General features: G+C 37.8%; 1 protein-coding gene across 1 annotated transcript; it reads left to right on the forward strand.

The window, feature by feature from the left end:
- Window positions 1-600: 600 nt before the first annotated feature.
- LOC114215220 (olfactory receptor 5G25-like) lies at window positions 601-9,431 on the forward strand. Its single transcript, XM_088017482.1, has 3 exons — window positions 601-705; window positions 4,205-4,888; window positions 9,339-9,431. Exons 1-3 carry the CDS (start codon window positions 601-603, stop codon window positions 9,429-9,431), a joined length of 882 nt encoding a protein of 293 aa, XP_087873608.1.
- The last annotated feature ends 6,725 nt before the right edge of the window (window positions 9,432-16,156 follow it).

A 16,156-nucleotide genomic window follows, 5' to 3' on the forward strand; every position in this document is an offset into this window, starting at 1 on the left:
CTGTGTGGTGAGATCAACTTTTGGTCTCTTGGATCAGTCATAATTTTGGTAGAAATGAATTCCAGGAGGTGTCTAAGGGAAGAAGTCAAAAGCCAGCCAGGCAGTCGAGGCCAACAAAGGTATAAAAGCATTGTTCCAAGTCTGGCCCTTAAAGTTCAATCTTGGCTCACTTCTTCCCTCTCCCATCCAGGAACAAACTTCTGTCTGTTCAAGTTTGATCTTCCTAGGATGATCTCTCAACGAAACAACTAATTCTTTTCCATTCTCACAGAAAGTTCATATTACCCAATACCTTCAAGAAGTTAATCTAATTTTTCTTCTGCAGCCACATTCTTAAAATTATGTGTCCACTTATTCATTTACTCATTTGTTTAAAAATATTTATTGAACATTTACTCTTTAAAGCACTATTCCAGAAGCTGGAGGTATAACTGTGGAAAAACTAAACAAAATCCACACTAGTTGTTGTAGGGTGGTATGATGCGATAAAAATTCAATGTTATGTAATGGTAATTGCTTTGAAAAAAACACTGTGTAAGGGGGAAAGTGGATGAGGCTTGGGGTTGGGTTAGCTTTACTCTTTAAAAAGGATGATTGGAGATGGCCTCTATGATGAGCAAAAGTCTGAATGAAGTGAAGAAAATCATGCAGATACCTGGAGAGAAACGCACTAGAAGCAGAAGGAAGAGAGAGGAAGATTCTGAGGTAGAATCCTATTTTGTTTGTTCCAGTAGGAAGTGAACTGGGGCGCCTGGGTGGCTCAGTTGGTTAAGCGTCTGCCTTCAGCTCAGGTCATGACCCCAACGTCCTGCGACTGAGCCCAGCAACAGACAATGGCTCCCTGATCAGTGGGGATCACTGCTTCTCCCTCTGCCCCTCTCCCTGCCCCCGCTCTTGCTCTCTTGCACTCTCTCTCTCAAATAAATAAATAAAATCTTAAAAAAAAGAGCAAATGGACTGAATATCCTGATGAGAGGGAGGAGAATCCAGATCTTTGTATTCATCCCTTTCACTGAGCTTTTATGAAGTTTAAATGGGTTAATACTCTCGAGGCAGCTTTATGAAGTTTGAACCCAAACCCATTTTTCTACCCATATATTTGAAATTTTTATACAGCCAATGTGGACTCCCTTTGTTTCTCAAAAATGCTGTCCAAACTTAGAGCTTTCTTTTGCTGCATAGGCACCCCAATCCACCTTATTTTTATCTACCTACATTTACCTCCCTTTGAGATTAATCACATCCAAGAGACTATTTTCAAACCCTTTGGCTACACGGATCCTACCATCCTGGTAACTCAGGGACTAATCATGGAATCCCTCCTGCTGCTGTGTATCCGGAATCACCTTCTGATTATAATCTCTCAGAAACAAGGCTCTATTTTAGATTCTCAAACCTGCACATGCCAAAGGCTGGTGATATCATGCAGCAGTTGAAGACTTAAAATGGCCCAAAACTGGATTTCTAGGGTGCCTGGGTGCCTCAATTGATTCAATGTCTGACTCTTGATTTCAGTTCAGGTCATGATCTCAGGGTCTGAGATTGAGCCCCAGTGTCAGGCTCCATATTCAGCATAAAGTCTGCTTAGGATTCTCTCTACTTCTCCCTCTGCTCCTGCCCCGCTCACACACACTCTCTCTCTCAAATAAATAAATAAATGAATAAATAATAAAAAGTAAAAACAAAAGCCCAAAAATATACCTGGATTTTGAAGTGTGTGTGTGGGTGGTCCCAAAGGGAGAGAGAGGTTTATTTTGTGTAATTCCAATGGATTCAAGTCACAATATTTTTCTCTTGAAATAACTTTAATATTTTCTCTATAGGCCTGATCTCCTGAGCTTTTTTTTTTTTTTTTTCCCTTGAGGGAGTTGTCTCCACAACAACCCTTTAGAAAAACCTCTGCTGTGTGTTGGGCAGATTGATCAATTAATGCCTTTTTGAAGTGTTATTGGAAGGCCCGGGTTTCAAGATGGTATCACTGTACTGTGTATCTTTCTAGACACCTGGAGAAGATGAGAAGAATGACAAGTCTATCTTTGTAGGGTAATTGGTTTTTATAACAGGAAATGCTACTTTCATAATTCATTATGACATAGACAGGCAATGGGTCTAGGGTGTGTTTCTTCCGATAAGTGCATTAAGTGATTTCCTAAATTGCCTTTAGGAATTTAGATAACAAAAAATGAGCTCAGATGCCTGGAAAAGCATCATCTCTAAGATTACCATGAAGAATAATTTGGTAGGAGTCAAATGCTGAGTCTGTGTCTTTTGGTTTAAATGACCGAACTTGAATGTACATGTTGATTGAATTTTGTGTTTGGCGTAGAGATAGTGAAATGTGCTGCAAGATTTATGGCTCATAGGATGTTAGAATTAGGCTTTGGCTTCTCTGGTTCTTGATTTCTTCCTTTTTCCCTACATTGGGTCTTATAAGTAGAAAGCAAACCTCCGAATCCACTGACCTGAATTCCAAGCTGCTCATGCTGAAAGTCACATGCATACCTAGGATCATGATTTTTCTATGTTAGAATTTTTGAATTGGGTAAATTTTTGGATTGAGAAAAATAAAGTAATATGCATTTTGACAGTCATGAACTATTGTTTTCATATACATCTTCCTTGAGTACAAAGCAAATACAAATATCAATTACCTGTGATGTTTGTATGCTTAGAAAATATTAACTTCTTGAACATCTCTCAACTAAGGTACAGTTTTTCTGACTAATCTTGGATTCCGCCCCTCCAGGCCTTTTTGTTCCAAGCCCCTTTGCCTATGAGAGCATAGGACATCAGTGGATTTTCATTTCATTATCTTCCTGTTAAGCAAAACCTTTTCCAAGCTTTCTTACGAGGGGAAGTGTTTTTAGATTTCTGTCGATACTTCTCCTCCTGCACAGCCCATTGACGTTTTTGTGTGATTGCATTGTTGGGAATCATTATGATTATTTCAAGGTCGAAAACATGTGCCTCCCTTCCTCAATTTCCCATTTTTGAAGTCCTATCCTTATTTCCTCTTCTTCTCACTTCCCATTCATTCATTCATTTCTCCTTCTCTTTCTTTTCTTCTTCTTCTTCCCTCTTCCTCCTCCTCCATCTCCATCTCCTTCTTTTTCTTCCTCCTCCTCTTCCTCTTCCTCTTCTTCTTCTTCTTCTTTTTTGTTAAAGAGTTTTATTCTGAAATACAGATTCACAGGAAGTTGCAAAAATATACAGAGAGGCTCATATCCCTTCTCTCAGGGTTCCCCAATGGTACATCTTACCAACTACACCACAACAAATTTGGGAAATTGGCATTGGTGTGATGTGTATGTTTTGTTCTATATCATTTAACTTTGTATGTAGATAGATTTGTTTAACCCATGCGACAATCAGGCTGCAGAACTCTTCCATCTTTACATGGATGTCCCATGTGCTATGCTTTTATAGTCACACATTCACTCTCCCTCCCTTTCCTAATCCCAGGCAACCGATAACCCGTTCTCCATTTCTATCATTTCACCATTTACAGAATGTTATATAAATGTTGTAATGATAGAATTCTGAATTTTTGAGGTTGGCTCTTTTTAACTCAGGGTAATGACCTGGAGACCCATTCAAGCTGTTGTGTGTATCGTATTTTCCTCCTTCTTGCTTACTCAATAGTATTCCATGGTATGATATACCAAGATTGTTGAGTTATTTACGTATTGTAGGACATTTTGGTTGTTTCATATGTCTGGCTATTATGATTAAAGCTTCTGTGAATAAAATGATACAGGTTTTTATGTGGACATAATTTTTCATTTCTCTGGGATAAGTGCCCAGGTGTGTCCTTTTCATCTTTAAATTATTGCTTTTCTTTCCCAGCTCCTATTAATACTTAATTGGTTACAACACTTACTCATATTTAAGAACTAGTTTCTTCTTTGATAAACTAAAAAAATTTGATGGAGTTTGATGAGGCTAATGTGTATATAAGCCAATGACAGGAAGATCATAAGTGTTTGGGAGAAGGTGTCACCGAGGAGATTTGGTGGAAGATTTTGAACCCTGGTCAAAGCCATCTTCCCTCGTCTGAGCTTGCCCTCCTTCTTAGACATCACAGGTCTATCTTTTAGACAAAATGGCTGAATACTTATCTAAAATCTAAAAGAATTGGCGGAGAAGTTACATTCCCAACACCCTTCACCTAGAGTGAGAGAAGGTATTTGCCTGAATTCCTAAGATGTTGACTGACATCTCTGTGGAAAAAAAAGTAATCTCTTTCTTTGGCTATGCTGCTCAGATCTGGTTTTTTGGTCAGTTTGTAGTGACTGAATGTTTCCTCCTGGCCTCCATGGCATATGACCAGTATATGGCCATCTGTAAGCCCTTGTTGTATACTCTCATTATATCCCAGCGGGTCTGTGTGCAGCTGGTGGTAGGGCCTTATGCTGTGGGTCCTATGAGCACCATGACCCACACGACTTTCACCTTTCGCCTACCTTACTGTGGTCCAAATATCATCAATCACTTCCTCTGTGATCTTCTTCCTGTTTTGTCCCTGGCATGTGTAGACACCCACATCAATCAGTTTGTTCTTTTCCTCTTTGCTGGAGCTCTAGGAGTGCTCAGTGGTATGATTATGCTGGTTTCCTACATTTACATTGTCTTTGCTATCCTGAGGATCCACTCTGTGGAGGGGAGGCACAAAGCCTTCCCCACCTGCCCTTCACACCTGACAGCTGTCTCCATCCTATATGGGACACTCTTCTTTATCTATGTACGCCCTAGTTCTAGTTTCTCCCTGGACATTAATAAGGTGGTTTCTGTGTTCTACACAGCTGTGATTCCCATGTTGAACCCCCTTATCTACAGCCTGAGAAACAGGGAGGTCAAAGATTCATTCAGAAGGACACTTGAGAAGAAGCAGTTTCTAATGAGTAGGTAAACTAGATTCCATTTGTACTACACATTGAAAGGAGATGTTTACACAAGATGCAAGAACATGGGCTGAGTGATGGGAGTGCAAATTTTATGTTCAGATTCATTTTTTATTACATTATGTCATTGAAAAGTCACACAACGTCTCTAGGTTACAATTTTCTAATTTGTCATTGACCAGGAAGGAGTTTTAAATCGTTAAGCTGAGATGAGAGGATTATTGAGCCTTAGTGCTTTGAAAATATTTTCAAGGATTGTGAGTAGAATATGAGAGATTCTTTGTTAAATCCTGGATAAATGTTAGAATCATCATCAGTGACTTGATAGTACTTCTGTTTAGCTTACAAGGTGTTGAGATCCCTCAGTTGTCTGCAAGCTTGGGCTTGATTCTTTAAACATAAACCATTAACAAATGTATTATGGAAAAAAGGTAAAAAACATCAACTTATAAGATATATAGGTCCTGGGAATGTAATGTAAACATGGTGTCTCTAGTTAATAATTCTGTCCTGTACATTTTTAAGTTGCTAAGAGAGCAAATCTTAAAAGTTCTCTTCACTAGAAAAAAATGTATAATGACATAAGGCAATTTATGTTAACCAAAGTTATTGTGGTAGTCATTTTGTAATACATATGTATATGAAACCAGTATGTTGTACACCTTGGGATAACACAATGTGATATATGAATTATATATCAAGAAAATGGAAAAAAGTGAATTATTCAGGAAGTATGTAACTATAGTGCTCTGAAATACTACCTTTGTGTTTGGAGCAGACATTTTACAAAGGCCTTGTACGTCCCCAATACTCCTCTCATAGTACTAACTGTTGAGATTTTGCCACTGTAGTTACATGAGTCGTGCATGTGAAAGGCAGAATGCAGTTCAGTTTTTTAATAAAGTGTTTATTGTTACTGTGATTTACTGAATTTTGTGTCATAGGCAGAATGCAATTTTATTTTTGCAGATGTTCAGTCTGGCACACATGAAGAATCAATGTATTTCCCATGACTACATAACTTGGGTCACACTTTTATTTTCTCCAGGTCCAATATTCTTTCAACCATACTTCTGTGTTTTATTTTCTGGAACTTAGTAACAAGTCTAAGAAATGAGGGGATCAACCATATTTTTGTGCAACTCTAAGACTCAGTGAGAGCCATACTCTCTCTTCTCTTGAGGGCTTTCTTTATAGGTTGTAAATCATCTGTAAGGCCCTAGAACATACTTGTCTTGCTTGTTTTTCACCAAGCTTTCTGCCAGTTTTTGTGACTGTGTTGAGTAATGATGTGAGTCAAAATGCTATTTAATTAAGAGTCTAAGAATGGGAGTCAAAGAATGTTAGAATCAATAATTAAACAGTTTTTTTTATATAGGCCTCTTATGTGCCTGACATTTTACTGGTTATTATTCATATTGAGAAGAAAAGTCCTTCTGGAGTTTTCAGGCTAGTGTAAAGACAAACAAACATGAAGATTGAAAAATATTTACATATATATGGTGATTTCTTTGACAAACAAAATAATCAAGGAAAGAAGAGCAATTTATTTTAGGAAGGGTAATTTAAAAAAAAGCCTCTTCAGGGATTGGCAAAGTTGAAAAAATTCTTTTTACAATATGGCTTTTCATGGAATCTAGAGGTCACTATTTGGATCATCAAAGGAGAAAGTGCCCCCTCCCCCATATAGTAACAGGCGCTTCTGGGTATTCTAGCACCGAGTTGGGTGCGTGTGTTTGGGGGGACCTAGAGTTTGCAAGCTAATTGATTTTGATCCTCAGAATACTTTTTTTTTTTCCCAACAATTTACATCCTGCATTTATTTTGAGCTAAGAGAATCTCAGGCATATTGTCAAAAATAATAGGATATTAAAGTTAAAAGGGACATTTCCAGACAAAGCTAAAAATCTTTTCTATAGCATTTTGGACAGATGGCTGGCTAGCTGATCCTGAAGGTCCCTAATGAATAATGAGGAGTACACTTTCTGTTTTTTATGAAGCTACCTTGCTGCCATCTTATAGTCTGTCTCTAATTTATAGTGAAGCAACTGTTTTCTTAGAAGAAAATAAACTATTTGAATTCATAGCAGTAGAATAAAACAAATTCAGAATCCCTCTGCCTCTCTTACAAAAGGGTGTGGGCAATACCTTGAAATTTATTTTTATCTAGACTAATATAAGCCTATTTACTAATATATAAGGAAAAGTGTTCTTTCGGAAATTTACCAGCAATTTAAATGATAAACAGCTGAAGGACACACTCTGAGTAATACATAGTATACATATTGACTTCCTCATGGGATGGTAGATAAATCAATTTAAATTTAGTGCACTGACAAAGATAATCATAAAACAATGACTCTATGCACAGGGTGGAGGTTTTTCCTGATCTAAAATTCTGCTTATAGATTTCTGGTTATATTCTTAGTGGTTAATTCCGTTGCCTTAAAATAACTTGCATCAGGTGCAAACCCCTCAACCTGACACTGGAGTCCATTAGAGTTGGCCTGTCACCTTATGAGATCAATTTAATGAATCATGGCCAGCATTAAAAAAAAAAGAAAAAAAAGAAAGAAGCAAAATGGACTAGAAAAGAATAAAAAAAATCAGAGTAATGTCTGATGGCATGTGAACAGTAAGTGTCCTTTCGTGAACTTTTGCTTTCTGTCATGTGTGCAAGTGAACTGGGTTGCACTCAAACCTGTTTGTTATTTTGGTAGCAGAGTGTGAAACACGCTCTCGTTAGAGCTGCCTCTACCAGTTCGTGCCTCTGTTTTTAATTCAGAACTTCAGTTTCCTTCCAGGCCAGATCTAGTCTTTTACCCTTCTAGAAGCTTCAACAGATCCTAGTCAGATTTTTTTCTTAATTGCTGTAAAATTCACATAACATAAACTTAACCACTAGCCATTTCAATTTTTTTTTTTTTTTAAATTTGAGACAGAGAGCACGCGCACAAGCGGGGAGGGGGGACAGAGAGAGAGAGGGAGAAGCAGACTCCCCGCTGAGCAGGGAGCCTGATGTGGGGACTTGATCCCAGGACTCTGAGATCAGGACCCGAGCCGGAGGCAGATGCTCAACCGACTGAGCCACCCAGATGCCCCAACCACTAGCCATTTCAAAGGGTACCATTCAGTGGCATTTGGTACCTTCACAGTGTTTTGCAACGATCTCCTCTAACTAGTTCAGACACATTGTCTTCATCCCAAATCTCAATCTTTTTATCCCAGAGGGACTTTGAAATGTTTTTCAGCTCTCAAGGACCTCCTGTGTACAAATGATTTCTACAGCCCATGGTACATTAGCATGACCCATGAGTTGTAGATGTAATGATCCAGTAATAATTGTCTCTTCTGAGTAAAGAGTAATAGGTTTCTGTGGATTTGTTAATTTTGGTCAACTTACTCACATGCTCTGTGTGGTTTCCCTTTCCTGCAAAGGATATCAACTCTAATGCAGGGTGGGAGGGGCGCAGGTACATAGTAGAGGAAACTTCAGGGTTTTTTTTCACCCTTACCGTAAAATTTCCTACTTGATTTTTTCCCCCTTTCCCCTTATCCAAGTAGACCTAAAAATCCTCTCATAGTTTCCACTATCGAGGGCCCTAGTAAGATAGGATATGTGGTATGTGGTATCAGCAAAAGTAGTTTTTCCCCCTATTTAAAACTAAAAATGACTTTTAGCCAGCTTTTCTTGACAAACAAATAGGCAATCAAGCTTAGCTTACCTTTCTTTCCTTTTTATACATTTAGAAAATTCATAAAGCAACATAGTACATTTCTGTTCAGTAAGTGTTTTAATCCAAGATGGGATTTACTTTTGAAAAAAGTAGGCTCAGTTGATTTAATTTAAATAAAGTTTGTAAATTCATTTTAATTAATGCTGTTTACAACATGAAAATACATCGACAATGTTAAATAAGTTACTAAAATCATATGGCAAAGCAATATGAATAAAAATATAGCCCAAGACTTAATTTTACATGAGACTTAAAAGTTAAGCTTTGTGGGGTGTCTGGGTGGCTCTATAGGTTGAGCGTCCGACTCTTGGTTTTGGCTCAGGCCATGATCTCATGGGTCGTGAGACTGAGCCCTGCATGGGGCTCTGTGCTCAGCCGGGAGTCTGCTTGGGGATTCTCCCCCTCTGCCTCTTCCCGTGCGCTCTTATTCTCTCTGTCTCTCTCAAATAAATAAATCTTAAAAAAAAAAAAGAATATTATTTTCTTAAAACTAAAAATAAAGAATAAAAATTACCTCTTAAATGTGAAACCTGTGCTGGTATTTTGCCACATAAACACTGAATTCTGGGTCAAATTTGAGAAAGCACACATAGATTTCATTTTCAACTGAAATGAGATCTCTGGCCTTCCTCTTGATACCTGTTAAAAAGGAAAGCTTTGCTTATAGGAATCAGAAGTTGAAAAACCACAGCAAAATGGTTACTGCTTCCCTATAAATGACAGGATACTTGACTTTCATATATATATTTGGAACTGGCATAGGTATATGTTTAACTTTTCAAGAAATTGCTAAACTGTCTTCCAAGGTGGCTGTATCATTGCATTTCTACCAACAATGAATGAGTGTTCCTGTTACTCACCTGAGCCAGAGGCAGACACTTAATGACTGAGCCACCCAGGCGCCCTGGTTTAATATTCCTTTGTAGCTCTTTTGTTTTATATATCCCATTAGGAATGCATGGTCAAATTATTGGGTTTTAATTTCATTTAAATCATTCCTGACAGTATGGTTAGGTCACCAACTCAATACCCAGTTAGGTTCATTAATTTCATTTTGTTTTTTTTCTTTTTTTTAATGTTTTTTTTATTTAAATTTCTTTCAAGATTTTTTTATTTTATTTATTTGAGAGAGAGAGAGTGAGCACGAGCGGGGGGAGGAGCAGAGGGAGAGGGAGAAGCAAACTCCCCCCTGAGCAGGGAGCCTGATGCAGGACGGGATCCCAGGACCCTAAGGTCCCGACCTGAGATGAAGACAGACACTTAACCAGGTGTCCCTAATTTAAATTTTAGGTAGTTCACATACAGTGCGATATTGGTTTCCAAGATAAAATTCAGTGATTCATCACTTACATAATCTTGCTTTTTAACTTTAAAAACTTTGTTTTACTATAGTGTAAAAATAGAACATTTATGTGGTTTCAGAGTCAAATTTACAAAGTAAGGTGCATCAGACAGGTATGTATAGCTTCAATCCTTGTCCCTTCAATCGTTTTCTTTAAATTTTTTTAGTGTTATGTTAGTCACCATACATTACATCATTAGTTTTTGATGTAGTGTTCCATGGTTCATTGTTTGTGCATAACACCCAGTGCTCCACGCAGAACGTGCCCTCTTTAATACCCATCACCAGGCTAACCCATCCCCCCAACCCTCCTCCCCTCCAGAACCCTCAGTTTGTTTTTCAGAGTCCATCGTCTCCCATGGTTCATCTCCCCCTCCGACTTACTCCCCTTCATTCTTCCCCTCCTGTTATCTTCTTCTTCTTTTATTTTTTTTCTTAACATATATTGCATTATTTCTTTCAGAAGTACTGATCTGTGATTCAACAGTCTTGCACAATTCACAGCACTCACCATAGCACATACCCTCCCCAATGTCTATCAACCAGCCACCCCATCCCTCCCACCCCCCACCACTCCAGCAACCCTCAGTTTGTTTCCTGAGATTAAGAATTCCTCATATCAGTGAGGTCATATGATACATGTCTTTCTCTGATTGACTTATTTCACTCAGCATAACACCCACCAGTTCCATCCACGTCATTGCAAATGGCAAGATCTCATTCCTTTTGATGGCTGCATAATATTCCATTGTGTATATATACCACTTCTTCTTTATCCATTCATCTGTCGATGGACATCTTGGCTCTTTCCACAGTTTGGCTATTGTGGACATTTCTGCTATAAACATCAGGGTGCACGTACCCCTTCAGATCCCTACATTTGTATCTTTGTGGTAAATACCCAATAGTGCAACTGCTGGATTGTATGGTAGCTCTATTTTCAACTTTTTGAGGAACCTCCATACTGTTTTCCAGAGTGGTTGCACCAGCTTGCATTCCCACCAACAGTGTAGGAGGGTTCCCCTTTCTCCGCATCCCTGCCAACATCTGTCGTTCCCTGACTTGTTAATTTTAGCCATTCTGACTGGTGTGAGGTGGTATCTCATTGAGGTTTTGATTTGGATTTCCTTGATGCTGAGCGATGTTGAGCACTTTTTCATGTGCCTGTTGGCCATTAGGATGTCTTCTTTGGAAAAATGTCTGTTCATGTCTTCTGCCCATTTCTTGATTGGATTATTTGTTCTTTGGGTGTTGAGTTGGATAAGCTCTTTATAGATTTTGGATACTAGCCCTTTATCTGATATGTCATTTGCAGAAATCTTCTCCCATTCTGTCGGTTGTCTTTTGGTTTTGTGGACTGTTTCTTTTGCTGTGCAAAAGCTTTTTATCTTGATGAAATCCCAATAGTTCATTTTTGCCCTGGCTTCCCTTGCCTTTGGTGATGTTTCTAGGAAGAAGTTGCTGCGGCTGAGGTCGAAGAGGTTGCTGCCTGCATTCTCCTTTAAGATTTTGATGGACTCCTCTCTCACATTTAGGTCTTTCAACCATTTAGAGTCTCTTTTTGTGTGTGGTGTAAGGAAATGGTCCAGTTGCATTCTTCTGCATGTGGCTGTCCAATTTTCCCACAACCATTTGTTGAAGAGACTGTTTTTTTTCCATTGGACATTCTTTCCTGTTTTGTCAAAGATAAGTTGACCATAGAGTTGAGGGTCCATTTCTGGGCTCTCGATTCTGTTCCATTGATCTATGTGTCTGTTTCTGTGCCAGTACCATACTGTCTTGATGATGACAGCTTTGTAATAGAGCTGGAAGTCTGGAATTGTGATGCCTCCAGCTTTGCTTTTCTTTTTCAATATTCCTCTGGCTATTTGGGGTCTCTTCTGGTTCCATACAAATTTTAGGATTATTTGTTCCATTTCTTTGAAAAAAGTGGATGTTATTTTGATGGGGATTGCATTGAATGTGTAGATTGCTCTAGGTAGCATTGACATCTTCACAATGTTTGTTCTTCCAATCCATGAGCATGGAACGTTTTTCCATTTCTTTGTGTCTTCCTCTATTTCTTTCCTGAGTATTTTATAGTTTTCTGAGTACAGATTCTTTGCCTCTTTGGTTAGATTTATTCCTAGGTATCTTATGGTTTTGGGTGCAACTGTAAATGGGATCGACTCCTTAATTTCTCTTTCTTCTGTCTTGTTGTTGGTGTATAGGAATGCCACTGATTTCTGTGCATGGATTTTATGTCCTGCCACTTTACTGAATTCCTGTATGAGTTCTAGCAGTTTGGGGGTGGAGTCTTTTGGGTTTTCCACATAAAGTATCATATCATCTGCAAAGAGTGAGAGTTTGACTTCCTTTTTGCCGATTCAGATGCCTTTTATTTCTTTTTGTTGTCTGATTGCTATGACTCGGACTTTTAATACTATGTTGAATAGCAGTGGTGATAGTGGACAGGTGCCATGTTCTTGACCTTAAGGGGAAAGCTCTGAGCTCTTCCCCATTGAGAATGATATTCATTGTGGGTTTTTTATAGATGGCTTTTATGATATTGAGGTGTGTACCCTCTATCCCTATACTCTGAAGAGTTTGATCAAGAAAGGATGCTGTACTTTGTCAAATGCTTTTTCTGCATCTATTGAGAGGATCATATGATTCTTGTTCTTTCTTTTGTTAATATATTGTATCACGTTGATTGATTTGCAGATGTTGAACCAACCTTGCAGCCCAGGGATAAATTCCACTTGGTCATGGTGAATAATCCTTTTAATGTACTGTTGGATCCTATTGGCTAGTATTTTGGTGAGAATTTTTGCATCCATGTCCATCAAGGATATTGGTCTATAATTCTTCTTTTTGATGGGGTCTTTGTCTGGTTTTGGGATCAAGGTAATGGTGGCCTCATAAAACAAGTTTGGAAGTTTTCCTTCCATTTCTATTTTTTGGAACAGTTTCAGGAGAATAGGTATTAATTCTTCTTGAAATGTTTGGTAGAATTCCCTTGGGTAGCTATCTGACCCTGGGCTTTTGTTTGTTGGGAGATTTTTCATGACTACTTCAATTTCCTTGGGGGTTATAGGTCTGTTCAGGTTTTCTATTTCTTCCTGGTTCAATTTTGGTAGTTGGAATGCATCCATTTCTTCCAGATTATCTAATTTGCTGGCATATAGTTGTTCATAATATGTTCTTATAATTGTTTGTATTTCTTTGGTGTTGGTTGTGATCTCTCCTCTTTCATTCATGATTTTGTTGATTTAGGTCATTTCTCTTTTCTTTTTGGTAAGTCTGGCGAGGGGTTTATCAATCTTGTTTATTCCTTCAAAGAACCAGCTCCTAGTTTCATTGATCTGTTCTACTGTTCTTTTGGTTTCTATTTCATTGATTTCTGCTCTGATCTTTATTATTTCTCTTCTCCTGTGGGGTTTAGGCTTTATTTGCTGTTTTTCTCTAGCTCCTTTAGGTGTAGGGTCAGGTTGTGTATTCATTTTCATTGGTTTCCATGAATTTTTTTAATTCTTCTTTAATTTCCTGGTTGACCCATTCATTCTTTAGTAGGATGCTCTTTAGCCTCCATGCATTTGAGTTCTTTCCGACTTTCCTCTTGTGATTGAGTTCTAGTTTCAAAGAATTGTGGTCTGAAAATATTCAGGGAATAATCCCAATCTTTTGGTACCAGTTGAGACCAATAAGCATGCTTGAATCTTATACTGTTCCCATGGTATGAAAGGAAGCTGTCAATGTAGGTCCTGCAGGACTGAAGAAGTAATGTTAAAGTGAATCCAGACTTAAATCTTCCCAAGATCTTGCTGTGATTCTGAAGTTTATATGAAATGCAAAGTATCCAAAATATCCCAGTTAATTTTGAAGAAGACAAGTCAGGTGGGATGTCTTCCTCTACTGAATATAGACTTACAAAACTATAGAAATTAAGATAGGACTGGGACATCTGGATGGCTCAGTCAGTTAAGCATCTGACTCTTGATTTCAGATCAGGTCATGATCTTAGGGTCATGAGTTCGAGCTCTGCATTGGGTTCCATGTTGAGAGTGGAACCTGTTTAAGATTTTCTCTCTCCTTCTCCCTTGGCTCCTCCCCTCTTTTTTTCTCAAAAAAAAAAAAAGTCAAGATCAGGAATAGACTAATAGTCCAGTGGGACAGAGTAGAGTGTTCAAGTGTATTAACGAATGCATGCTAATATCCCTATTATCAAGGAATATACAGACTCAATACACGGACACTTCATTTATGACAAGGGTGACAGAGCAGGGTAGTGGGGAAAGAAAGTATTGAAAAAAAAATAGCGTTGGATCCATTGGATGTCTGAATGGGAAAAAAAGTGGAATTTTACTCCCATCTCACAATACACATTAAGATTAATTCCAGATGATTTGGAGATTGAAATGTGAAAGGCAAGAAATTAAGGCATCTAGAAGATAATATTGGAGAATACTTTTATGACATATGATAGGAAATTTTAAAAAAGTAGGCTACAAAAATACTAAATATCAAGAAAAATATTGATTCCCTGAACTACACTAAAATAAAAATTTAGGTTTACCCTTAAGAGTGTAAACACTGAAGCCACAGAAAGGGAAAATGTATTTACAAGGCATATAAATGACATATTTGGAGTATATGAATATTATAATTTTTAAGGAAAGACAGGCAATCCTGTGACAAAATGTGGGCAAGACACTTCAACAGCAATTCATGAAAGTCGTTATGGAAATGGCCTATAAATACTGCAAAATTTCTCAATTTCCCTAGAAATGGCAGCTAAAGGCACAATGAAATACCACTATATACTCACGAAAATGGTTAAAATGACAAACAATGACTCTCGTACAGTACCTACAGAAGTGTGAGCAATGGGTTTGGGACAACTTCCTAAATTCTTAGTCAATATGAAAATACCTGTGCCCCATAACAAAGAAATTTACTCCCAGGTATATTCCCAAGAGAAATACATGATTATGAACACCAAAGCACATGGTGTTCATTGGATGCTCAGTAGAGAAAAAAATCACCGAAGTTAAAACGGGGCAAATGCCCAACAACAAAGTAATTGATAAGTCATTTGTGGAATATTAATATAATTGAGTGATAGCATCAACAAAATACATGAACTAGCGATTTATTCAACAAAAGATGAATTTCACAAACATGATAGGGGAGATGTTGTAATTCCTGACTTGGGTGATGGTGTACATGCATGTGCTCACAATGCAATAATGCAGTGGTACACTTAAGATTTTTGCACTTTTCTGTGTGTTACTCATCAATAAAAGCTGAAAAAAATGTAGTATCAGGCTTGAATTTGTAAGTGAAACCTCTCTCAATTTCTCATAAAAAGCCCTGTGTGAATATGATGGAGATTCTTTACACATTCTGATTCTCAGTGATTTTTCTATGAGTATTAGAAATGCAAGATGAACGATCACAATGCTAATTAAGCTATCTTGGTAGCCGAGCCTCTGCTGTAATGATCTGTAAATAATGGTTGCTGAGATTTTGTGGTGTTTCTCATGAGGAAAACTAGCCGTTGTTACAACATGGCACTAAAGTTTACTCTTTAAATAGTTTCTTGTTTAAGAAGGAGATAAGAAATAAAGAGTTTACTCAGTCAAGTGCAGAAAACAAGTAAGATGATCCCAGTGGATTTTTTTTAGAGTTTAAAGATAGTAATAACATTTTAATTCCCTCTTACCAAATTCCCATGGCATGGCATGCTTTGGTACCTAAGTTCTCCCAGAACAGAGAAATGATGTAACTACTTCTGGAAACTTAGATCCAAGTGAAAAGACAATGTGTTTTGGAGTGGAATCTTACCAGTTCCTCGGGAAGAAAACTAAGAATAAAACCAAGTGATTCTAAGAAAGTCTGACCTCTTCTCTGTACGGAGGCACAGATGATGGTGGGCAGAAGGAGTACATGCTGAAAAAGAGTACAATTTATACTCTGTTTTAATTTTAATTCTTGGAAGAGGAAACAACTCATTGAGCGTAAGTTTAAAGCATTTTTAAAAATCCATTTCAGTCCCTGCATTTACTCTTCAAGAAGTTCAAAATAAATGGGTTTATGGGAAAATGAAAATGACTGACATCTAAAATGTGTTTTTTTTGGTACATAGAGAAATATTCACTGTCAGACCATAATTGGTTGAATATAACAAATGCAGC

This window comes from Eumetopias jubatus, unplaced genomic scaffold (assembly GCF_037043125.1).
Source record: "Eumetopias jubatus isolate StellerSeaLion01/CBP00866 unplaced genomic scaffold, mEumJub1_p1.0 scaffold_13, whole genome shotgun sequence".
NCBI lineage: Eukaryota > Metazoa > Chordata > Mammalia > Carnivora > Otariidae > Eumetopias > Eumetopias jubatus.